General features: G+C 41.9%; 1 protein-coding gene across 4 annotated transcripts in view; it reads left to right on the forward strand.

Annotated features, from left to right (window-relative positions):
• Nucleotides 1–25,146, forward strand: part of Sema5a (semaphorin 5A) — a 487,535-nt gene that overhangs the window by 313,828 nt on the left and 148,561 nt on the right. For all 4 annotated transcript variants that reach the window (XM_029565663.1, XM_008837641.3, XM_029565665.1 and 1 more), the window contains 3 exons: nucleotides 479–541; nucleotides 15,276–15,374; nucleotides 17,742–17,955. In XM_029565663.1, the coding sequence (XP_029421523.1) occupies nucleotides 479–541; nucleotides 15,276–15,374; nucleotides 17,742–17,955 (376 nt within the window). The remainder of the gene's footprint in view (nucleotides 1–478; nucleotides 542–15,275; nucleotides 15,375–17,741; nucleotides 17,956–25,146) is intronic.

Below are 25,146 nucleotides of genomic sequence, written 5' to 3' on the forward strand. Positions count from 1 at the left end.
TTGGAGGAAATGGTTGCTGCGCCCTTTGCATGAGGTGCTCATGTACTGACTGGCATGTGTATATGTATCTTGGTACTGAGGACGTGCAAAGTCACCCGCCGCATTATCTATTCGTGTTGATGAGAAACACAGTGTACAATAAGCTCTGGAAGAGTGAATGAACATAAATCCATCTGTTTTAAGGCCCCCTTTCTTCCTTTGCTGGGTCCACTTCCTGGTTTCTCAGAAACATTCTTCTCTCCCGGTGACTAGATCTGGATGTCCCATTACTTGGGCTGTGAAGGAAACGCACAGGGGTGGTGAGTCTTTAAATGTAAGATCATAACGTAATGTCCTGTATTTGGTATGATGTCTATCTATATGTGTGCAAAGTTGAGGCTCAAGGACTCACCCTCATGGTCTGATCAACTCACTTCTTTATTTCTCCCTTTTATTCACTCAGAGCCATAATGGTTTCTGTTTCTTGTGCTCTCTGCAGGCTGTGGAGTGGGGGTGTGATGAAGCCACCAAGAAGGCCTGCTACAGCAAGGGCAAATCGAAGGTAAGGAACACAGAGAGGGGCGCAGACATCCCCACCCCATGTTGAAGGACCATGTAGTAAGCATCTTGAGTCCTAATGGCAGGGTCTCCTATAAGGTGGAAAATGCTCAGATTGTAAATACTCAAGTCAAAAATATATTGAATTTTTTCGATTTTCATGCAATGTAGTTTGATGGTATTTAGATTCCCTCCCCTCTCTGCTCCTCTCCTCATGGCCCCTCACCCAATTTAATGTACACTATTGTATACTTAACACAGCCTACAGAGTCCAATCTGTCTCCCCAAATGTCCTTTATTGTGGGTCCGTCCACGGGGCTCAGCGAGAGTCCCAGACCTGTAAGACACTCAGTACTCATTGTTTTTAACATTGACTGAAAATTAACTAAAACAAACTATCATTTTAACAACAATAACAAAAAAATCAGGATATAAGCTCAGATCTAATTTTTACTTTCAGTCGTTAGAGAGATACATTTACTGGGTATGCTATTATTTGAAAAGATGTGGGCATGGATTCTAAAAGATTTTTTTACTTCTTTTATGCTTTGTAGGTAAGTATGGGAAACACATGATTTTAGTTGTAGGGATCAAATCAAAGATCTTACACATGCTAGGCAAATATTGTTCATTTGCCCAATACAATTACCAAATCAAAAATAACTTAAGATTTTTTTTTTTTTTTGGTCTTTTTGAGGCAGGGTCTCCTTGTAGCCCCAGCTGTCCTGGAACTCACTATGTAGACCAGGCTGGCCTTGAACTCACAGAGATCACCTGCCTCTGCCTCCAAAGTGCTGGGATTAAAGGCATGCGCCACTACACCCGGCCTTAAGATTTATTCTTAATGATTTAACATAATATGTTCTTGTAATTGCTGTTTCTGCCAATGCTTAAATGTACATCCCAATTCCCTTGGAAAGAGCACTGGTAGTTGAGGCTGGAGATGTGTTCCTGTACCTCGCAGGCACACAACTGTGGGTTCAGCAGCAGGCATGAGGTTTTGCTTTTGTAGGAATCCTGTGTGCCTTTGGAGAAATCGCCCCTTGCTCTCTGGAGGAAGCTCCTTTACAGCTGGATCTGCTGGATCACTGCCCCTCCTTCTAACAGTGATGGTCTTACTTTGCTGACATGTGAGCTTTTCGGGTGCTGATGACACTTTAGCCTATGGGAAAAGCAGTTGCAAGAAGAGGATCAAAGGAAGAGGGAGGAAGAGGAGGAGAAAGAGGAAGGAGAGAGAGGAGGAGGAAGGGGAGGAGGAACGGGAAGATAAATTGAAATTGATGAACACTTTGGCCAGAAAATGTCTCCTGTATCATTTTTTTTCCTTTTTTCCTTAAATTTTGCAAATTTCATACAATATATTTTCATCATATTTAGATCCCCTTTCCTATCTCCAGATCCTCTGACCACCCCCCACCCAGTTGAGTGTACTCTGTTTTCTTAAGGCCTGAGAGTCAAATTTGTGTCCCCAAATGTTCTTGGGTGTGGACTCACCCCCTGGAGCCTGGGGAACCCACCGAGAATCTCACCCTTAAGAGTCTGACTCTCTTCCCTTCCCAGAAGCAATTGGTTCAGAAGGGTTGGGCTTTCTTCCCCCTTCCCACATCTGTGCTGGGATTTTATCTGACTTGAACATCGGTGACTTGTGCATGCTGTATTTTATTTGCTGTAAATTCATTTGATTAACTTCCCACCTACTTGAGAAATTCCATTTCCTTGCGGTCATGCGCTGCCTCTGGCCGTCTTTCTTCTACCTCTTCACAATGACCCTGAATGTTTGGAGACAGAAGTTTGATATGGATGATCTCAATTCTGGGGCCACTCTGCAGCCTCTTGCTCTTTGCACAATAGCCGGTTGTAGGTTTCTATTTTAATCACCATCTGCTGCATAAGGAAGCTTGTCCATTGAGAGATGCAGGAATCAATGGGTATAACAAGTCATTGCGAATGCTTTAATACATCTGCTTAGCAGAATAATAGTATTGGCCTCTGTCTGTGGCCTGTGGGCTGTCTGACTTCAGGTTCCTAAGCTTGAGATCAATGTCATATATGAGCTCCATCTTATGAGGTGGATCTTAAGTCCAATTAGTAACTGATTGATTCCTCCCATGATAGTCATGCTACCATTGCACCAGAGGGCATATCTTGCCAAGTCAGTTGTTCAAGTTTCAGCTTGCATGATTCACAGCTGTGTAAGGTAAATGATTAATTTCCCCTTCCTGTAGCAAGCATAGCACCTTCCAACACTATGAAAACTAGTCATTACAGATGAAGTTTTTAGTAGCAGCTTGATTTCTCCTTGTATTTTCTGTAGCTCTTGTGCATAGTCTCTTTAGCAAGAGGGTCTTACTGTGAAGTTCTGGTGGGTAATCAAGAACAGTGGCAATGGCCAGTATTGATTGAGGGTCTATGGCACCCCACATCAACAGCTTCAAAAGAGGGAGTCCATGCCTAGCATTGGGCTTTTACTTTGCAAGCCCAATGTGTCTATTCCCCATTCAGAAAGGCTAAGATCAAAAAACCAAACAATGACAAATGCTGGTGAGGATGTCACTGTACAGCTAGTAGGAGTGCACACTGTGCAGCCACTGTGGACATCAGTGTGGAGGTTCCTCAGAAAGCCAGAAATCCATCTACCAATGATCCAGTCACCCCACTCTGGTACCCAAAAAGCTCTTTATCCCGCCACAGAGACACCTGTTCGTCCACATGTCCACTGCTGCTCTTTGCACAACAGCCAGGAAGTGGAAACAACCTAGGTGTCTGTCACCTGAGGAATGGATAACGCAAGTATGCGCATTTACCCTAAGGAATAGTATTCAGATGTCTTTTTTTTTTTTTTCTTTGAGACATGATCTAGCACTTAATGATGTGGAACTCACTATGTAAACCAGGCTGGCCCCTAACTCACGGAGATTCGCCTGTCTCCCTCCCCAGTGCTGAGAGTAAAGGCATGTGCCACCAATCCAGCTGAGATAAATTACTAAAAGCACGTGAAAATGTAATGGTAACTCCAGGTTACAAAGAACCAGATTACAAAATAGTCCTGAATAAATGAGTAAATAATGATAAAAATAAAAACACCCCAAAGACCTAAGAGTCTTGTTTGATTTTGTAGTGCACAGGGGCAGTGTTTGGAAACGTGCCTGTTGACTGGCATTGGCCTGCCAGTGATGTTGAGCCTCCATTCTGTGGCCATGTCACAGCACACATACTTGTGTTCCTTACAGAGCAGGCACTGTGCTACTCCTGTGCGATTTTTCCTGGCGAGATGGGAACAAACATCTGTTCACTTTAGCTAGGAAGCTAACAATAGACAGAAGAAATGAGTCCACCGAAGTCAAGCTTGGTGAAATTGAGTGTGCTGGGGTGAGAGGTACTTGCAAGCGCATGGGTAATGAGTCACATGGAAGCTACGTCACTGCAGTTCCCTGCACATTCTGTAGGAATCTCTGTGGTCTATGGAAGAGTCCTCTCTCTTTCAGGAATTGCTTACCTCCTGTATAAACTCAGGGAGGGGTCTCATGAGGCTGGAAAGTTTCATGAGCTTCCTGAGCCTGTGACCTATCCTTTATCCCCAGGAAGGGAAGGTTTCAGCCTGGATGAAACAGGCAACTCTACCTCTCCCTCAAACTCCCTATGTTTGTGTGTCCCAACTTGATTTTCATCAGTTTTTAGTCTTCTAAAGCCCAGTAGCCATTTGTCTTTGCCCTGTCATGCTGTGCTGTAATTATCCAGCCCTGGACCAGGAGCTGTGTCAATGGTTTCTTGATGATCTTGGTGTCCTCGTGAAGCCCTTGGGCACACAGAGATTAGCAGGTAACTCACCCCAGGGGAGTGAACTTCCATCAGTTTATCACCCAGAACATGAGTGAGGTTAGGGGAAAGATCGTTCTTTATGAGGAGACTTCTTCTATGTAGTAGGTCCAACAGCTTACCTACCTCTACCCACCGTGGCATGGCAATTAAAAATGAGCAAAAATTTCTCCAGACATTGTAAGAGGGTCTGTGCTTTAATTTTTCAAATGATAAGTGAATTGGCCATTTTTGTATATTTTGATTTTTTGCTCTTATAGTATTTTTAAGGTTTTGGGGAGAGAATTTCATACATGAATTCTGTAATTACATTGTTATCAGTTCCCCTCTCCACCTCCAACTCTTCACACAGCCCCCATTCCCTCTCAGTTTCATAACCTCATAACCTAACTGTTGTCAGGTGTGTGTGTGTGTGTGTGTGTGTGTGTGTGTAACACCTGCTGAGTCCATTTAGTGCTGCTCTCGTATGGACAGGTGTTTACGGCTGACTACTTAGCACTAGATAATTTATCAAGGAGCTCATCCCTGGAGAAAACGGATTCTCCCTTCCTCAGTATCCATTGACCGCCTGTAGCTCTTCACCTAGAGGTGGGACTCCTTGAAATTTCCCTCATCCACATTGGCATGTTAACTGGTGTTGTCTTTGTGCAGGTCTTTGTTTAGACAACCATATTGTTGAGATTTCATGAGTGAACCTTCCCTGTCATGTTGAGAAGAAGCTATCTAACAGCAGGTGTCGTAGTCCTCTGCTCTAACAGCCTCTCTTCCATGAAGTTCCCTGAAACTTAGGTGTAGGTGTTGCATTGTAGATGAATCATTTGGGGTTGGGAACCTCAGGATCATCACTTAGTTGCATTTTGACCAGTTGTGAATCTCTGTAAGAGTCTCCATCTGTTGTAAAACAAAAACAAAAACAAAAAACAAACTTCTTTGATGAGTCTTATACTTATCTGTGGGTATAAGGATAAGTATTTAGAATATAGTTAGAAATTATATTATTTTAGGAAAAGTGGCCACAGTAGATTCTCCTCTAAGATCTATGACCTCCCCAGCCATGGGTATTTGACTAGGAAACTACATATGCATTTGTTTCACAGACTTTTCAAAATACTGACAGTTAATTCTTTCCCTCCATGGACTTCAATTTCCTTGTGTTCCTTGTGAATATGAGGAGAGCAGAGGTGATTTCACCTGTTTACAAGTTTCTCTGTAGTATAGGCTCTAAGCCATCTAAGATTCCAAATGGTTTTTATTTTCTAGAATATTATTTGTACTCAGAGAGGGAAATTGCTTCTGCTAAATGCAAATTGACCCATATTTTACCTTAAGCCATGGCATTTGGTTACTTTGTATTTAGAGATTTAGTTCATTAGAAAAGTATCGTCCGTACCCAGTTGTTAATGTACCCTTGTTCCCTTAAAGGGACAGGTTGTCACTGTGCTACATTTGAGTTTTCTTGATGCCAAAAACAAAAGCCAGGAGAACAAATATGATCACATAAAATCCTCCCTTGATAGTTCATGTTTTTCGGTTTAGTGGATTAAGAATAATAAAAAATCTTCATAATTATCAGTTGATTCAAACTGTGTGGGTTGGATTTTTTAAGTGTAATATGTTGAGATAAATGAAGATACATTCCAACTACCATACATTCTGAGAAAGCTAAATCACACTATCTCTTAGGTTGCATTAAGTATAATGATTACCCGGTGCCCCACTGAAATAGAATTGGTTTATGTGGCAACATTGTGCTTGATGAGCTTGTTGCATTGGCCCCGCCTTATAATTCCAGCTCCTGGGAAGATGGAATCAGGAGGACAGGAGGAACCCTGGCATTTGTGGCCAGCCTGTAAAACACTAGGACTCCATTTCCAAAAAAAAAAAAAAAAACCCAGAAAGTGTAAAATGGAAGTCCATATTTACAAAATGAGGTGGAAGCTTTGTTACTATGTTGGAGCAGACAGCACTGCAGCCTTCCGGGGAATGAGACCCAAGGACGCTTGACCTCCTGTGAAATCTCCTTTCCTGTTGCACATCTCTTTTACTTTCTCAAAATGGTGACTGACATGATTACCACCCTGTGAGGAACCCACGCTGCAGACATAAAAAGGAAAGCAACCTCCTAAGTGAAGAAGAAGCCGCCCCAAGCTCAGTCTCTCAACAAGCTGGCCCTGAATTCAGACAGCCCAGTGTCCCTGTGCTGACACTTCCCAGGAGCCAAACTGGGCAACATTTTCAGTCCGTTTGACTGAAATTATTGTCTTTTTGCAGAAATGGAATCCAGGCTTTCCTTAGTGATTATGAGTTTATAAGGAAAACAATTTCTTTTATTATTTTGCTTATGCTGTAGTATTCTGAGAATGTGTACTGTATTACAAAGTTCTCCCTGAAATAAAAAGAATAATGCAAAATGTGACACCTCAAAAATGAGAAAAATTCTAGCCATTTTAACTGAACTCATTTCTTTCCTATTCTCAGAAGTGGTGTGTGCCATACAGCACAATGAATCTCACTGCCCACCCGCTAGAATGCAGTGTGTGGAAGGAGGGGGCTGGGTCTGAAGTGGGGCTGCTGTCACACCCACTTCTCTGGTGAGAACATTCTTCAACTAGCTGCAGAGCTCAGGATAACCCATAGGACACCCTTCTGCCCCCTGCTGCTGCTGGATCAAACAAAGGCCTCCCTTCATGCAGAAAGAAGTTATCCTAATCTCTGATTAAGGCTTTAAAATAAAGTAGGTACTGGGACTTCCAGTTCTGCAAAAGATTTGAGTTCTAATTTACTTGCACACATTTCAGATCACTGTGCCTGTAATGCAGTAAATATTGCATGCATTAGAGCAGGCGGAAGGATCAGTTTTTATTGATGCAGAAGCAGTTGCACGCCATTGTCTCAGAAATATATTATAGAAATCAAACTCTGGACCTCTATAAATACATTTCACATAAATATTATTTTAGACACAATAGTCAGTTGTCTCAGCATCTAACAAGAGCGCCTTGTCTGTGGCAGGTTATTGTGTCTGGACTCAGCTGCCTCCCCCATGGCATTTAGGAACATTGCAAAGGAAACACAACTGATTATTAAGGGAATGAGAGAGCTGCTTTGTGCTTTTATAACACTTCATAATTTTCAAAATGTTCTGGTTCATGATGTCATTTCAGGATTTTTGACACTGAGTTCCTAGAATTATTGTGCTGGCTAGTGGGATAGTTCTGATCAGAATCCAGGGTTCTGTCATCTTTCCTGATGTTGTACTTCCGAGCTACCAAATTATGCTTGTGTCAAGGTAAACTAGTGACTAAGAAAAGAAAAACATGACTCTGTCTGCCTGGAGGATGGAGGTGGAGAGCTGGAGCTTGATATTTTTGCCTGAAATGCCAATGTTTTGAAAAGCTCTGTGTCCATCAATGCATGTGGGGTCCCTAAACCTGCCTGTGTTCTATAAGATTGGCTTAAGAACTAAAGACCCCTCAAGTTAGATACTGACATCTTGTGATGATTGTGCATGCCATATTTTGTGTTTTTTTTTAAAGGAATTATTTTTTTCTTTACATTTATTCTCTACATAACACGAGATATTTATATAGCATTGATACTATATAGGTATCTGTGTAGTATAAAAAATAACCTACAGGTAATTCAAAGATTATGGTAAAATATGTATAGCTTAGATTAAAATCCTGCATCATTTTATCTAGGGACTTAAGCATGCTTAGATTTGATATCAATAAGGATTCTCAGAACCAGTTCCCACTGGTACCATTAGTAATGTATTGAATCATTACTGTATGTATACATGCACATACACCTACACACATACACACACACACAAATGCACACACACGCACATATATGTGTGTGTATGTGTATATAATTACATATATTCATATATCTATCTGATTATGGCATATAGCTTCTTGAAAATCACCTGATAACCATGACTTTGGCTGCTCTGCATTCAGCTACTAAAAGGCTCATGTAAACACCATAAACTGTTGGTTTTCATTACCTTAAATGCACACAAAGGTAACACATCACTAAGGGAAAGACACATTGTTGTACCACGAGCATTGCAGTTAACGTGAAGGCTGTCAGCCTTCCTACCCGATTCTCAGCTCTCTATACCTGATGGGTAACCCATGGACTGGGTGGTACTGAGGGGACACTGGAGGGTCCACCTTTTTGACAGTCATATCTGAATATAGCTACATAGTCTTTGATAAGCAGAACAGATTTATTTAGGAAGGGGGAGAAAGATGAAATTTTATAAGACAAAACTACTTTACTAATAAGCAAAGCTTCCTGAAATGCATGTTTGCTGTCGTGGAGCCGATGCTGTGCTCTTGGGACCAAGTGAACATCCATCCTGCATTGCTTATCACTAAGACTTTTCTGCTGGTTCAGTGACCACACACCTCAACTCTCAATTCAAAGTCAAGGCAAGGACAAGTTGACCTGCCCATGGATACTGGTGCACGTGGGTCATTTTAATGTTCAAGTGGTATTATGCAAACGTAGATAGATGACTCTCATTATCAACCAGAGAAGCCATGTGGCAACAGCTGCTGGTGGCCTCAGAGAGGTGCCCTATGACTTCTCAGAGAATAAGAATTTATTAAATCCTTTTAGTTCATTTTTATAGTTGAGAAATGAAATTGAATAAAAAGTTCTTAGATAAAAAACAGAACATAGACATTTTAACATGCTGATTTATGAGAAAAACCATTAAAAGAATCCCCTACAGAGTCTTCCACATACACTCTGCCCATATTTCAAAGCAGTGATTCCAAGCAATATTTTAGCAGTTCCAGGTAACCCATGAAAAGGCTGAGTTCATAACTGAGTTTCACAAACTGCATTTCCAGTAGATCTTCTACCAAGAATAGGAGTCTTAGAATAACCATCAGGGGACCAACTGCCACATACCCAGGTACCATAGGCCATATTTGTTCAGTCTTCAATTTGACTCTATGATCCCAAAACTTATATTATGTCCCCTAACTAAGCATCTCTACTTTTTTCTTTCTGTTTTTCATTAACTCACTTAATCTTCCTTTAAAAGAATGTTATTGCTTTAAATATCTACTTTTTTCAGATTCATATCCATTCTTTTAGAATCAGAAGAGGCAATTTGTGTATTAAAGAGGAGGGTGCACTTGAGGGAGTGGATGCAGGAAGGCCAAATGCTGAGCTAAGACACACAACTGGATGAGCTTGGGTCGTGAGGTGACTAAGACTCTCAGATATGACCCACCTCTACGGGTCATATTTGAAGGACCTGTGAGCAAGCTCAGGTTGACTCTACTAGTGACAACTCAGCCTTCTTCCTCACCCTCTTCCTTGTAAGACTGGAAATCCATATAACCGTGCTCTTGTAGAAAATATCCTATTATGCACACAAGGTTCCATTTTTCATATGGTCCTCTGGGGTCTCCATGAAACCCTCCATGGTCTGTCCTCCATCTTGTTAGAAAGGTGCTGCCCTGGCCTTCTCCAGCCATCTTGATCACAGCCATGACCCAACACTCACCTTGGGAAAACTGGCCGGGAATGGAGCCCAGTGAATGTTTCTGTTGTCCTGATTGTCAGAATGTGCTTCCTTATCTTCAACAGCACTTGAAATAATTGTCTGCCTTAATCCTTGTTTCTCTGATTAAAGGACCACTTGAGTTTCCCAAGCTCCTCTTATACACACTTATATGTCCAGGTTATCACATACCCCAGCAGACGGTTTGCTTCCCATAAGGCTTGTGATGTGCCTTTAGGAGAATGCCATTTTTCCAAACTCACTGATGCTGTGCTTTTATTTGGGGGGATTTACATAAACACCTTGTTTACTATCTCAATTGTTCTTTTCCTTCCATAGTTGACTGGATTGCATGTGCTTTCTTGCTCAGGTCTATAGAACTCAGCCCTGAAATCATGCCTTTTCAATTGGATGGTTTTCTTGGAACAATTTCTGCTTGGATGTGTTTAGGGCAGTATGGTTTTCTCTAGTGCAACTCAGTCCTTGGGGTGGCCACTTGCTTTAAAGCAAAGAACAGTTCTTTTATATCTTGCCTTGTCTTGCCTTTTTCTTGAAAGAATTCAAAAGGCAGTAACCAAAGAAATGGAAAAAAGCTCCAGCCCCCTGCGCTGTTTGTAATTTTCCATCCAGTCTTTCTTACAGTGTTATTAGCACAGCTCTGTGTCTCTTATGGCCATCATACACACTCAGCCTTGGTTTCTGGAAGATGTGTTGGTGTAGGTTTCCTGGGTTAGTAGGTTTCCTTTGATCTTCTGCCTGCCACATCCTGAGTGTATGTGTGCTGGTCCCATTCCTGGAATGGGTACCACCTGGTTCTTTGAAGCCTTTTGTGTTGTTCTTCCTCTGTGGAACTCTCCTGAACTTTCTTCCTTCTCAGTACCCAAGCAGTTACACAGTTACGTATATTACTTCCCAGTTCTTCTGAGAGTTAGCATGAACTGTTTGTTATATTATTCTTCCTTGGTTTTATCAGCCAGTCACGGTGTGTTGATATCGTTGGCAACAGGGCAAAACGATCATGTGTGTTTGGTATCTTGTTTCTTCTTATAACACAAATTTACACGTGTGAGCACTTGGCACGATCATAGCCAGGCTGTGCAGCAGATTGGATTTTGCAAATCCACACTGCTACTGAAATTGGGGCTCTATGTGGTAGAAGAAATTTCTGTACCATCGAGTCCACATTGTCACAATTTCAAACACTGAGATTCAAATCATCACGGTATCACGGAACACTTTGCAAGTCCAGTCACCAGATCTGATTGATTTGCCAGATCTGGCTTTGTTGCTTCATAGCACACCTTGACCCAGACACAGATGTCAAGAGCTCAATTTTAGAAGTGTTGCCCTACCCACCTACCTCACTCCAATCTCTCTGTGTCTCTGTTCAACATGGATTCCTAAGTAGTCTTTAACAACAAACATGAGATTAATTCACATTCAGAGTCCAATGTACATGGACTAGCCTGGCCTACCTGGGCTCTTTCTGACATCACAACCTATGTGTTACCTCTTGTGTGCACAGTGAAATTCCCATGCTTCCCCTATGCACCATGCCCAGGAGTGATCCATTTCCCTGACTGTCTCCTCCTTTGCATCCTACAAGCACCTCCTCCAGGAAATGCCACTAAAGCATGCCCTTTCCTTAAAACTTCCTCTTCCAGGAAATTTCCCTTTCTTTTTGGGGCTGTGGAAGCTGTGTTTCTTCATTAAAGCATGTGGACAGCTCCACGGTAAATGTTAAAGCCGTGTGTGTGTGTGTGTGTGTGTGTGTGTGTGTGTTATCTATATCTCTATCTGTCTATCTATCTATCTATCTATCTATCTATCTATCTATCTATCATCTATTGAGAGAGAGGTTGTAGAGGTTTAATGTAGGAGATATACATACATATATATATACACATATATATACATATCTTCCTATATACTTCCATATGTATGTGTTACATTTTTTTCTGTCTGAATTGTAACCCCTAGCACCCAGGCTACCATAGCATGGCTAATCACTAACTACTGGATGAAGGGGCCCTTGCTGTCACATGGTCCCACTTATGGACACATACCGCTTATATTCTACTTCAATTGAAGCAACAGTCTGTCCTCCTTCATGTCTTTGTTCCTCTAATTTTCTTAAACTACCAGTTGCCCACATGTCTGTCACTGCCCTCCTCTTTCCATAGAAGTTCTAAAATAAAACAGTATGCAAGCATTTTTAAGTTACACCTCAGCATGAGATTCTGTCTTAAATGTTCTGAGCCACATTTACTTGTTATTTACATTTTTATTTGTAAAAGAGTTAAAGTGTTGACAGAGAGTTGCAATGTGTTTAAGGTAGTTTTAACATATATTTCTATAAAATAATGGGTTTCATTATGACATTTCCATGCATACATGTCATGCAATTTGATTAGTCTGAGCCCATAATGAGCATCTTGTTCCAATTTGTAGATAATTTCCATGTGTAACCTTCTTCATTGGGCAAGATTTCAACATTTTTTTGATGGACCAGTAAGTTTTCTAAGGCAGTCGATCAGTATCATAGAGGTATTATATGTATTTAAGAAAATTTTAAGTTTGTATTAAAATTCAAAAAATTTTGTCAAAAGAAGACTTATAATTGGAATATGAAATTGTACATGTAGTTACCTTTATAAACACTATCTATTGAACGAGTGTCCAAGTACAGGCATCAGGTTATCAGGTTTGTTGGTTTTTTTTAAGTAATATTTTTATTCATTCTTTAGAATTTCACACAAAGTATTTTTACTGAATTGTTATCCATTTCATACATCTTGATCATATTTAGACCTCCCCTACCTAATTTCTTGCACCCTGACATATATATTTAGGCAGATCGAATCAAGTTTATGTCCTCGAATGTCCCTCCATGTGACTCCATGCACTGGAGCCTGGTCTACCTATCTGTGGATACTCCCTTACAGAATACCAATTCATGCTCACCCTGCAGTAATCACCTGCCAATATTTTTTTCAGCTAAGGCTGGGACTTCCTACCCACTTCTCCATTTCTGTGCTGGATTTTTATTTGCTTTGAGTCTTCATGGATCTTGTGCATGCTGTCAATATTGCTTTAAGTTCACAGGAGCAAATTGCAAGCCACTTGGGAAACTGTTTCCTTGTGGTCATCCATCACCCTGGCTCTTACAGTCCTTCCTCCCCCTCTTCTGCAATGGTCCCTGAGCCCTGGGTTGCAGAGGTTTGATATAGGAGTCTCATCCAGGCACACACTCTCTGCAGTCTCTTATTTACATTTTTGGCCGTTTGTAGCCTTCTATGTTTTTCTCCATCTGTTGCATGAGGAAGCTTTTCTGGTGAGTTGAGAGATGCGTTAATATTCTCTCTGCCCCTGTTCCATTATGTTCCCTGAACCTTAGGTGTAGAGGTTGCATTGTAGATGTACACTTAGGGCTGAGTATCTCACAGACATTTGTTCTCTGCATTTTGACTTTGATCAGTTGTGGAACTCTGTAATAATCTCCATCTGTTGCAAAATGAAGTTTCTTTGATGAGTGGTGAGACATGTACTTGCTTGAAATTATGAGGATACATTTTTAGTATACAGTAAGAAATTACATTTGTCTGGGGATGTGACAGAAATAGGTTTATATCTAGGATTTATGACCTCTTCAGCCTTGTGTATTTGGTTATGTTTACAATACCACACATGAATTCCCTCCCACTGAGCAGGCCTTAAGTCCAATGATGTAAGATACCTAAGATTAAAATGCTAACTGCTCTGCCAGCAGAGTCACTTTACTGTCCAGGTCATTGTTATGGCCATCAGGCATTACAGCTGGTTTGGTCCATTGGTTGATTTTCTCCCTTAGCAACTTCTGTACTAACCTCCGATACTATGAAAGTTAGTCATTAGGGAGGAGGCTCCCAGGGAAGTTCAAGCTCAGTTGTTCCAAGACCTGTGTCCAAAGTATGTCCTGTCATCAAAAATAGGTGCAGTCAAGCACCAAAGAACACATATTCCTCTCAGCAGCCCATGGAAGTTTCCCTACAATAGACCACATACTGGGGCACAAAACAAACCTCAGCACATACAAAAATATTGAAATAATTCCAATAATAAATAATTCCAATAATATTGAACCACAACATAATATATCTTATCAACAGTAAAAGAAGCTCTAGTAACTACAAGAGCTCATTTAAATTTAACAACACACTCCTAAATAGTGAGTTTGTCAGAGAAGAAATCAAGAAAGCAATAAAAATATTCCTGGAACTAAATGAAAAACAATAACACAACACAACAAAACCTCTGAGACATAGCAAAATCAGTCCTAAGAGGGAAATTTGTAGCTGTAAAAATCCGAATGAGCACAAATAAATGACTTAAAGATACAACTCAAGAATTTGGAAAAGCAAGAACAAGCCAAATCCAAACCCAGCAGAGAAGAAACAATAAAAACTAAAGCAGAAATCAATAAAATGGAAACAAAGAAAACAATACAGAAAAATCAGTGAATCTAAGACTTCTTTCTTTGAAAACATGAACAAGACAGTCAGACCCATAACACAACTACCCAAAAGAAAAAAAAAAGAGCAAATCCAACAAAATCAGAGACAAAAGTGGAGACATCACAACAGACACCCAAATGACCCAGAACATTATTGGGGAATACAAAATCAATTTACCCAACTCGGTAGCCTTTCTACATACCAATAACAAGCAAAGAGAGAAAGAGTTCATTGAAATAACTCCAATTCACAATAGCCGCAGAAACATACCTAGGAATAAACCTAACCAAAGGCATTAAAGATCTCTACAATGACAATTTTGGATCTTTGAACAAAAAGATTAAGGAAGCCACGCAAAGATGGAAAGACCTCCCATGCTAATGGATTGTCAGAATATTGTGGAAATGGCCAGCCTATCAAAAGCAGTTTATAGATCCAATGTAGTCCCAATCAAAAGCCCCATGATAGTTTGAACAGACATTTTTTTTAAAAAGCCTAAATTTCACATGGCATCACAAAAGACCCCAGATAGGCAAAGCCACCCCCAGCACAAAGAGAAGTGCTTCAGGGATCACCATACCAGGTCTCAAAATACATTACAAGATATTTTGATCATATTCACACCCCTTCCCCATCTCCTCTCAGATATCCCCATTCTGTATGCCCTCGTTTTGTATCATTTGTTTTCAATGCCTATGGAGTCCAATTTTTGTTCCCTAAACATTCCCGAATGTGGATTCATCCCCTGAAGCCTCGTCAGCCCACCACACCTCACACTCTTGTTGCTTTCGGTCAACACATGGGAAAGCTTTCCTTTTCCTTTCCCTAGCTGGCCACCTCCATGCTCACCCATCCCCCTTGTCTTCAGCTAATGTGCTTCTTATATTTTTCTTTTCCAGGAAGAATGTCAGAACTACATCCGTGTGCTGTTAGTGGGTGGGGACCGGTTATTCACCTGCGGGACAAATGCTTTCACGCCTGTCTGCACCAACCGCTCGGTATGTCTCCATTGAGCTTCAACAAAACTTAGTATCAGGCAGAGTCAAACATGATATGTTTATTTAAAACTTCACTTTAAATGCTTTTTGGTATACCAGGATATTACTCTTCAGCTTAAAATAACCTTTGGCAAAGTTGAATAAATATTTGTTTTTTTAATTTCATTTAAGAATATAGTAAAGATTTATTTATTTTTGCTTATTTTAATTGAATTTTTGTGTATTTCATACATAATGTTTTAATCATCTTTATACCCCCTTCCTCGTCAGCACAGTCTCGTAGTACCCCTACTAGATTTCATGCATTCTGTCATTTATGTTAAGGCCCATCAATTCAAGCTAGTGTCCCCAGACATCACTCAGTGAAAGTTCATCCATTGGGGTCTAGTCAGCCTATCTAGAGTCACTCCCTTAAAGAAGATCAACGCTCCCTCACCCAGCAGTAATCAGCTGCCCAATATTTCTTCAGCTAAGATTGGGGCTGCTGTCCATTTCCACGGTTCTATGCTGGGTATTTGTCTGCTTGAGTTTCCATGGGTCTTTTGCATGCTGTCACCATTCCTATAAGTTCATATGAGCAAGGTACCAAAAGCCTAGAAGACTCTCTTTCTATATGGTAATTCACCTCCTCCCCTGGCTTTTACAGTCTTTCTGCCTCCTCTTCTGCAATGGTCCCTGAGCTCTGGGTGGGTGAAGTTTAATATAGGAGTCCTGTTCAAGGACCCACACTCTTCAGACTCTCATTCTCTATGCTTTAGCCATTTGTGTCCTTAGTGTTCATTGCCCTGTTGCATGAGGGAACGTCATTGATGAGAGTTGAGAGATGCATTAATACTCTCTCTACCCCTTGTTCCATTATGCTCCATGAGGCTTAGGTATAGAGGTTCCATTGTAAATGTGTCATTTAGAGTTGGGCATCTCACAGACACTATCTCTTTGTGTGACCAGTTGTGGAACTCTGTACAATTACAGACAGAGATTGTATTCTATGTCTAATCAATCAGAACTGTTAGTTACATGAAGAACCAGATGTTAATTGTAGCTTATGTACCTAAATATACTTCAAAACTATTTTAATAAGCATTTTCTCTATGAATGACCCTAAATATTAATCATAAACATTCTCCTTTCTTAATTATGTTAGAAATACTATTAATTACTAAAATGTTGTAAAATCCGTAGGAATATAGTGTCTATAAACTGGATAAGAAGTGTGTCACAAATGAAAGGAATAAACATCCATAGGCAAAGTAAAGTACACCTCTCTTTATAGGCAGGAAGTTTCATCGTGCACATCCCACTATGGAAGCATGACAGGATCATTAGACATGCATGCTATCTTTCTAATTCACTATATTAATTTAATCTTCCTTGGGAACCAGGAAACGCCATTATGTAAATTTATAGGTCATACGGTTTCTCTTTAAACCGTAGCTCATCATCTAGGCTTCCTGTTCATTATTTAACAATTAATGTCCAGCTATTGGTAGTTAGGGACAAGGCTGGTGATGAAAGGTGGTGTCATCAACAGTTCCCCACGTCTCACACGCTGTTCTCATCCCACCCTCAACATCTACACATACGGATGTTACTCTTCGGGGCTGGTTTTATAAAGGAAGAATCAGAGCTCTAAGGACTCTACAGTACTTCTCTAGGACTGTATTTCCAATGGCAGAGGATGCAGTAGACTTGTATGTCCTTGTATAAACCATCTACACTATCTGTTCACTTGGTTAAGAGTCAAGAACCAACATGAGTCTTGTCAAAATTTCCCAATAACCCCGGAGCTTTCTTCATTCAGAGTGTTGGTCAGGACCAGCATTTACAAAGCCAAATTCCTGCAAGCTGCCTCCTGACATCCAGGTGACTTTCTGAAGACTAAACGGGGGCAAGAAAAGTATATGAAGTGTATACTACATGATGTGGAATATTCACACATGCTTTAGCTCTCAGTAGTATTTAAGGTTATTCATAATTTTTAAAACTGTATTAAATTAATGTAATGTGCATTGTTCTTAGCTGTTCTTTATGTACTATAAACATTAAAGTTGGGTTCTTCATTAAAGTGGAAGAATCAGTACTCATACATCATAATTCAAAGCCATGTATACAATAATATTGCTTCATATTTTTTATCAGTAGCATGAAGTTCAGTAGCTATAGGATTGAGAGTGATTGATGGATTCTCTAGCCATGACTGCAGTGGGCTGTTTTTATAAAGTCAGATTATTAAAGCTTTCCATAGCTCACATATCCCAGAGTGTGCATGGCACATCTCCCACTTGGGACAGGGGAAAACGGGGTCCATTAGCACCATTCAAGGGGCTTCTCAGGGATAACTGCTTTGCCTCTCATCTTCATCCACAGTTAAGTAACCTGACTGAGGTCCATGATCAGATCAGTGGTATGGCCCGCTGTCCCTACAGCCCCCAGCACAATTCCACAGCTCTGCTCACAGCCAGCGGGGAGCTCTATGCTGCAACAGCCATGGACTTTCCAGGACGAGATCCAGCCATTTACCGAAGCCTGGGCTCTTTGCCCCCTCTTCGCACTGCTCAGTACAACTCCAAATGGCTCAATGGTAAGCCCTTCGGTCACTCCCATTTTCCCATTGCTTTGCTTTGTGGTACTTGGTTAGTTATTACTTAAAACACTCTTCTGAAGAAAAAAATCTTCATTCTCCTGTTGCAAAAGAAGCTTCTTTGATCAGTGGTGACTGACATTCTTGCCTGTAAATATAAGGATTCATAATTAACATATGGTAAGAAATTACATTTATCTAAGATATGACAGTCTTAGGGTTTTCTCTAAGATCTATGATCTCTCTAGTTATGTATATTTGGCTATGGTTACAGTACCACCCATGAATTCCCTCCCATCGAGTGGACCAAAGCACAGAGAATAAGAATCTGCAGAGTGTGCATCCTTGCACAGGTCTCCTATATAAACATCAGCCACACGGGGTTCAGTGACCATTGCAGAAGGAGGGGCAGAAAGACTGTAAGAGCCAGGGGAGGAGGTGCAGGACCATATGGAAACAGAGTCCTACAGCCTCCTGGGACCTGCTCATGTGAATCTTTACACTTCTACCTATGTAATCTTTAGCAGGTGTCCTGCCTGCTTCTCTGTGAGGACACTCAAGCACTAGCTGCACCACAGGCTGTGGCTGAGATGTGGAAGTATGGGGAAGTTTCAGGGCTGGCCAGCGCTCTCCTCTTTGTTCCTGTTTCCTCTTGATTGCCTGTGAGATCTGCTCTGCTGGCTTGTGCAGTCCTGGCTCCTGGCACGTTGCCCGTGTGCACCCCTAGTGTCCTGAGGGGCAGCGTGCAGCCTCCTCCCAGTGCTCCTCAGCATGCACCCCTTGCTCTGCCCTCACTCCTGTGATTTTCCTCTGGTGACCAGTTCCTATGCTTCTGTAGCTTCCAAAGGTTGATCATCCATTTCTATTGATGTACGTCCATGATGTATGTCCATTACTCCAAGAGGAACATTTGTGAATTTTCCTGCAATAACTAAATCCCTCCCATTTCACCGTCAGAGGAGGCCAAAGTGGCACTTTGGCCTCCCACCCCTTCCGTGTCTCTTCCATGTCCTAAACGGACCTCTTGCCTTTAAAACTACCCAGTGCTACTGGCTCTTCTTTCACTTTGAAAGATTATAAAACTTGTTCTGTGAAGAGCCACAGACTAAGAATTTCAGTCTTTGTCTCCAAAATGGCCCTGTGCAACATTTCAGTTCTGCCATTGCAGTACAAAAGTCATTCTAGCTAATGCATGGATGAATGGGCATGCTGTGTGGCAATAAAGCTTTATTTATAAACAGGTAGCAGGGCATATTCAGCCCCTGGGTTGGAGTTTACTGGCCCTGTTCTATCTGGAAACTCTGTCCTCAGGGAATCCTCCTGGCCAACTGCTCCAGTTCCTCCATCTTCTCAGACAGCACCTTCCCCAGGGGACTTCACCCTGACCATGTTATTTTAAAAGTACACCCCCTGCTAACTTCCCCTCCTGACTCTTCATTGTGCTCATTTTTTAAGCTTATCCAGGACTGTTTTGTACATCATTTCCTTGGCATATGCAGAAATCGTCTTCTTCTAAGTAAATTATCTTTAATTGTTAAAAAGTTTAATGACTGTCTTTAAAGTGCTCAAAAAGCTTACTGAAAGCTTGGTCAGTACCATCAATGTATCCCGAGCCTGGGGGAAGGGAGCTCAAGATGGCTACCAAAAATATTCTGGACTAGAAACGTAATAACTTATAGAAGACAGTGCTGACAGTATTAGAACATTTGTGATTGGAAATGAGCCCTCCATAGGCCGCCATGGGACAGACTCTCAGACTCCCGGAAGCTGAGGAACCTGCGTATCAGCCCACAGGAAGAAAACAAGGCTTGCCCTGTGTCCTCTGTACTTCCTTGTGGGAACAGATATGGATTTTCACAGACAGTCTAGGTGACTGTAATTGACTCCATCCTGGGAACACTGAGGTCCTGCCTTGTAGAGTCCATATACTGAACAGTCCTGATGGTGTGAGTCCCTTGGGCTCTTAGACTCACATCAGTCCTAAATACAAGTGAGCATGGAAACCTAGCAGAATGAGGGCAAGTGGGGTTAGGAGATAAATCTTATTAAAACCCGAACAGATACTCAGATTTCTTAGTCATCAATGTAGCTTGCTTACAATAGATCTCCCTCACTGTGAACAGGGAGGGCTCTTTTCTTCAGAAGCTTAAATTGTCTATAACGCCATGACAAGGCCTCAACACATTTCAAGAAATGTCTTGTGACAGGCAATAGCACAGATAACCCCTCTAATGTTCATGCTTGGTCATGTTTATCAGAAGACACTGGTCAGAATATCTGTGCTGTGTAGAATGGGTATAATTTGAAAACTCTGTGGTTAACTAAATATGGTTATCTACATAAAGTAAGGAAACATCTTAAGAGCTTTCCATGTACCATCTGCATATTGATGTACCTACCATCGACTTGTTATCCCCAGTTATCATACCAGTACATGGGAGAGCCCCAAAATCTGGGTTCAGCATGCCAGGTACAAGGGAGACCCCACCTGTACCTCATCTGCAGGCTTCCATGCAGCCCTCTAAGGAAGATCCTAGTCCTTGATTTATAGATGACACCTGTGCCCACCTGCAAAAGGGTCATAGCTAAATGGGAACCCAGGATTTGAAAACAGATCCCCTGCAAAGCTTGTATCCGTTGCCCACCACTGGCTACCAGCCTCTCCTGTGTTTAAGATTACACGTTGGGAAACCATCATACCTGGTCTCCTCCTCTCTGGTGATGTGCGTATCTTTGTACAAAGCTGCAAGAGAGGTGTGGAAGGGGGCCATGTGTACTTTGGAAGAAGGTTGAGTCTTCTCATTGTTAAAGCATGGCAAAAAGGATGTAATGAATTGGATCTACCCAACCAAAGAATCCCGGCTGGTGAGATGACTAAGACGGTGCTTTATGGGTACAAAGTTTGGTTAAAGATGTAAAGAAGTCTATTTTGATACTACTTTTTGAAAATAGAGTGATAGTCACCAGGCACTGAGTGTCTGGGTGCAGGGGAGCCACAGAATCCTTTCTTCTCTCCATACTCGCCAATAGTCACTTACAACCTTTGAGTTGAACATCTCAATGGAGAATGGATGATATATAGAGGCAGAGGCATGGGCAGTATGTGCTGATTTACATGGAAACCTCATGGAAATCCACACGAAGAAAAAGATCTCACTCTAGAATAAATACCCCACTCACTATCCAGCAATCATAGCAGCTTCCCAGTGAAGGTCTAACCTCCACCCCTGTGGTCATTAAGACCTGCTTCCTTTCTTTCTCCGAAGGCTCCTATTGTGGACCATCATCTTGCTCCAAATCATATTGCCATCCCTTTTTGTAAGATGCTCTGTTCCATGAGTTGCTGTAAATTGTTATTCTGTTAAGCACTTTGTTTTCCCCAGTGGACAGCCTCTTGGGATAGTTTACTCAGAGCTACATATCACATAGCCAGCTCTCTCTGTTTTTATTTATTTATTTGTTTTTGTTGTTTATTTTGCCCTGGACCAAATCAAATCCGGAAAAAAAGATAGAGCCATCATTATGGTCCTATTGATTCACTGGAGCTTGTGGGAAACTTGATAAATACTGGATCATGGTACAGCAGATATCTTACTTCAAATAAATCTTTTCTATTTTTGATGTTTGAAAATATTTATAAGCATCGAAATATTTTTCCCATACTTGAATTCAAATTCCAATCAAGTGTCTTATAAATATTGGTCAGATCATGCAGATTAAGTTATTGGTTGTTAACAAGAAAGACACCCACAGCCAAAGCTTTATCAGGAAGACAATGAACATGGCAAATAGAAATTCTGAGTTTGAAAAGTATTCAGAAATACTCATGGACATTATTTCTAGCTAAATGAGCCTGGGGACATGAGGCTTAGTGGAATCTGATGAGGCAGGTGGGAAACCCACCAGAAGGTCTGTGCTCAGAGTAGGGGAGGACAGCACAGTGGACACCCATTGCTTTGAGCTGGAAAGTTTATACAGATACAGTTAGTGAAGATCCAGTAGACACAGAGACGCCTCGGAAGGAGCAGCGTTCTGTCTAGATGCATGCTAACTCGGGGTGGTTCTCCTTTACTGTAAAGGCAGCACACACTGCAAGCTGTTCCTCCTGGAATCAGCAAATCCATGTAAATAGTGTACTTCAAGGAGTCCTATTCCCCCAAACAAGAAAGGAGAAACAAACCACTTGAACCAGTATTTCAGTGATGCTGTGCACTCTGAATGGAGTTCCTGAGGTGGCAGTGGTCACATGACTTCACAGGCTAACCCAGGCTGTGCTTTCTCTGCGTTTCTACGCACCACTGCCTCTGATCCCACAGAAATCTGAATCCAAACTCTCGCACTGGCCTGGCCTGGCCTGGCCTTCTATCCTGAACCCTCTGCCCTGATACTGGCTGCATTCCAACCCTGTCAACCCTTCTGGTTTCTCCCAGGCCATTCCCGCCTTGGGGAAGGGCACCTAACTGCCCTGCTCTTGGCCTGTGTCTCTTTATAACCTTCTCCAGGCCCCTCACCCCTTTCTAGCTGTATTGAGCCCTCAGGCCCTAGCAATCATTGTAATCACTTATGGGGCTCTGTCTTGTTGGTTTCTTTGTATTGTCCCTGAGGGGATGATTATGTCCACCAGTTTACCAAGGATTCCCAGGGCAGTACAGGAGTTGGTCAGTGAGGCCTGGTGAGGGAGGCATGCTCCAGCTGGCCTTAAAGGTTCAGTGTGTGTGCTGGATAGCTTTAGTGTCAACTTGACACACCTGGGTTGAGGGAGCCTCAATTGGGGGGAACTACCTCCATTAGACTGGCCTGTGGCCATGTCTGTTGGGCATCTTCTTGATTGTTGAGTGCTGTGGGAGGGCCCAGCCCACTGTGGGCAGTGCCACCCTTGGACAGGTGGGCCTGTGTTGTATAAGAAAGCAGGCTGAGCAGGGCCCAGGTGAGCAAGCCAGTAAGCAGAGTTCCTCCATGGCCTGTGCTCCAGCTCCTGCTTCCAGGTTCCTTCCCTGAGTTCCTGCTTTGGGCTCCTTGAACTGTGACCTGGAAGATGTAAGCTAAATACATTCTTTCCTCCCCAAGTTGGTATTGGTCAGAGTGTTTTGTCACAGAAATGAAGAAACAAGCTAGAACAGTATGCAACACAGTCCTGGCCACTATGTCTGACTCTGAGTGACTTGAAGCAATGAAGGGCCCTGAGTTGTTATGCTGAATGGACAATTAATGAGTTACACGGTTGAGTAGAAACACATGATCTGTTTACTGATGTGCACGTTTATTTGATCTGCATTGTGAGACAATCGCAGTTTCTGGCCTGTATTTTGAAGATTGCTCGCCAGGTGCTTGGCACTTCCTTGCATTGACAGTGATTCTCACAATAGTATCACGTGGGGTATCCTTCCTTGCCGTGTGAAATCAGGGAAAATAATGTTAAATAAATTGACTAAGTTCATACAGCCAGTAGGTGGAAGTATTGAGCCATATATGCATATACTTCATGCATATACTGCATGTATGTGATTAGCACACACCTACATGCACACACATGCCCCCTACATACACACAACTACATGTACACACAAACATACAAATGCACACCACACACACCTACATACATACACACCTGTTCACACAAACAGATATGGATAGATGGATAGGCTATCTGTATTTTACCTGAGAATTTTAGTTTTATTTGAATTGTATAAGCACCTAAATGAAATTCAACTGTGGACGCTTCTACATCAGATTCCGTTGTCACTGTGACAAAGGGAAAACAAAGGAAAGAGTAATGAGGGTCAGACTGGTGCAAACGACATGGAAATGGGTTTATAGTGAGTGACACAAACTAGGGTATAAGCCCCTGGCCTGCTGTTTGTCATATGTAAAGATTTTTTTTCATTAATGCATTTTCTTTATTGCAAAATCGTTTACTGTTTTTAAAAAGGCAGCCTAGCTACATGTATGCTTCTCAATTTCTGATCACCTTTTAAGCTTGATATATAATAGAATATATTTGATCATTATTATTATGTCAAGTATAAATCAGTCTCAAAGGAACAGTAAGAATAAATCATGGAACAATAGTAATAGCTATCGTTTTTGTGTCCTTACGAGGTGCCAGTCACGTTAATCCTGGAGCCCTGTAAAGCAGGTCTTCCGTGCATTCTACTGCCACATGGGATGACAAAGCATGTCAGATGCCAATGGCTCTTTTCTATTTGTTTTCTGTTGTGATCAAACACTGGCCAAAAGCAGCTTAGGGAAGAAAGGGTTATTTCATCTTACACTTTTAGTTAGCAGTCCATCACTGAAGGAAGCCACAGCAGGACCCTGGAGGAAGAACTGAAACAGAGGCCATGGTGGAGCCCTGCTTACTCTTGCCTTTCCCCTCCCCGACCCCAGTTTTCTCAGTTACCTTTTTACCACAGGTCAGCCCCACCTGCCCAGGAATGTTACCCTCCACAGTGGGCTGAGCTCTCCTACATCAACCAGTAATCAAAAAAGTGGGCTGGAGAGATGGGCTGGAGAGGTGGCTCAGGCATTAAGAGCACTGGCTGGTCTTGCAGAAGACCCGGGTTTGGTTCCCAGCACCCACATGACAAGGGATCTGATACTCTCTTCTGGCCTCCATGGGCATTGCATGACATGGGTCATGTGCAGCAAACACACATGCACATAAAATTAAATAAATAAATAAATAAATAAATAAATAGTAGAAAATGCTCCCTCAGACACACCCATCAGCTAGTCTGGTGGAGGCCATTTATCAGATGAGATTCCTTCTTCCCACGTGACTAGTTTGTGTCAAACTGACAGAAACCAACCAGCACAGTTCATTCCAGCGCTGCTGAATTCACATGGGCTCCAGGCCCCATCATGTCAAGCCTGCTTTTGTTAACTATGTTTTTAGTGTGGTTTTTTTCATGGATGGTTCCAGTAAGAATTTTGTAAAATTATAAAAGAATGGAGTTCTTTCCTGTCTTGAGCAGCAGTTCTCATCCATTCTGTGTCAGTGACCTACCGGTGCAGTGGTCTTCCCCTGACCAAAGCACTTGAACTTACTTCGCATGGGACATTGGAAGGAAGGAGTGGGAAAGGGCAGGCTTCCTGCAGACGCTCAGTATTTGATTTTGGTGCTCAAATGTTGGTGCTTCTCTCGTTGCTCATGTGTATTTCCATTGAGTCTCTTCCTAGTGCTGCTGACTT

The sequence above is a fragment of the Nannospalax galili genome, unplaced genomic scaffold (assembly GCF_000622305.1).
Source record: "Nannospalax galili isolate Female #2095 unplaced genomic scaffold, S.galili_v1.0 scaffold698, whole genome shotgun sequence".
Classification (NCBI taxonomy): Eukaryota; Metazoa; Chordata; class Mammalia; order Rodentia; family Spalacidae; genus Nannospalax; species Nannospalax galili.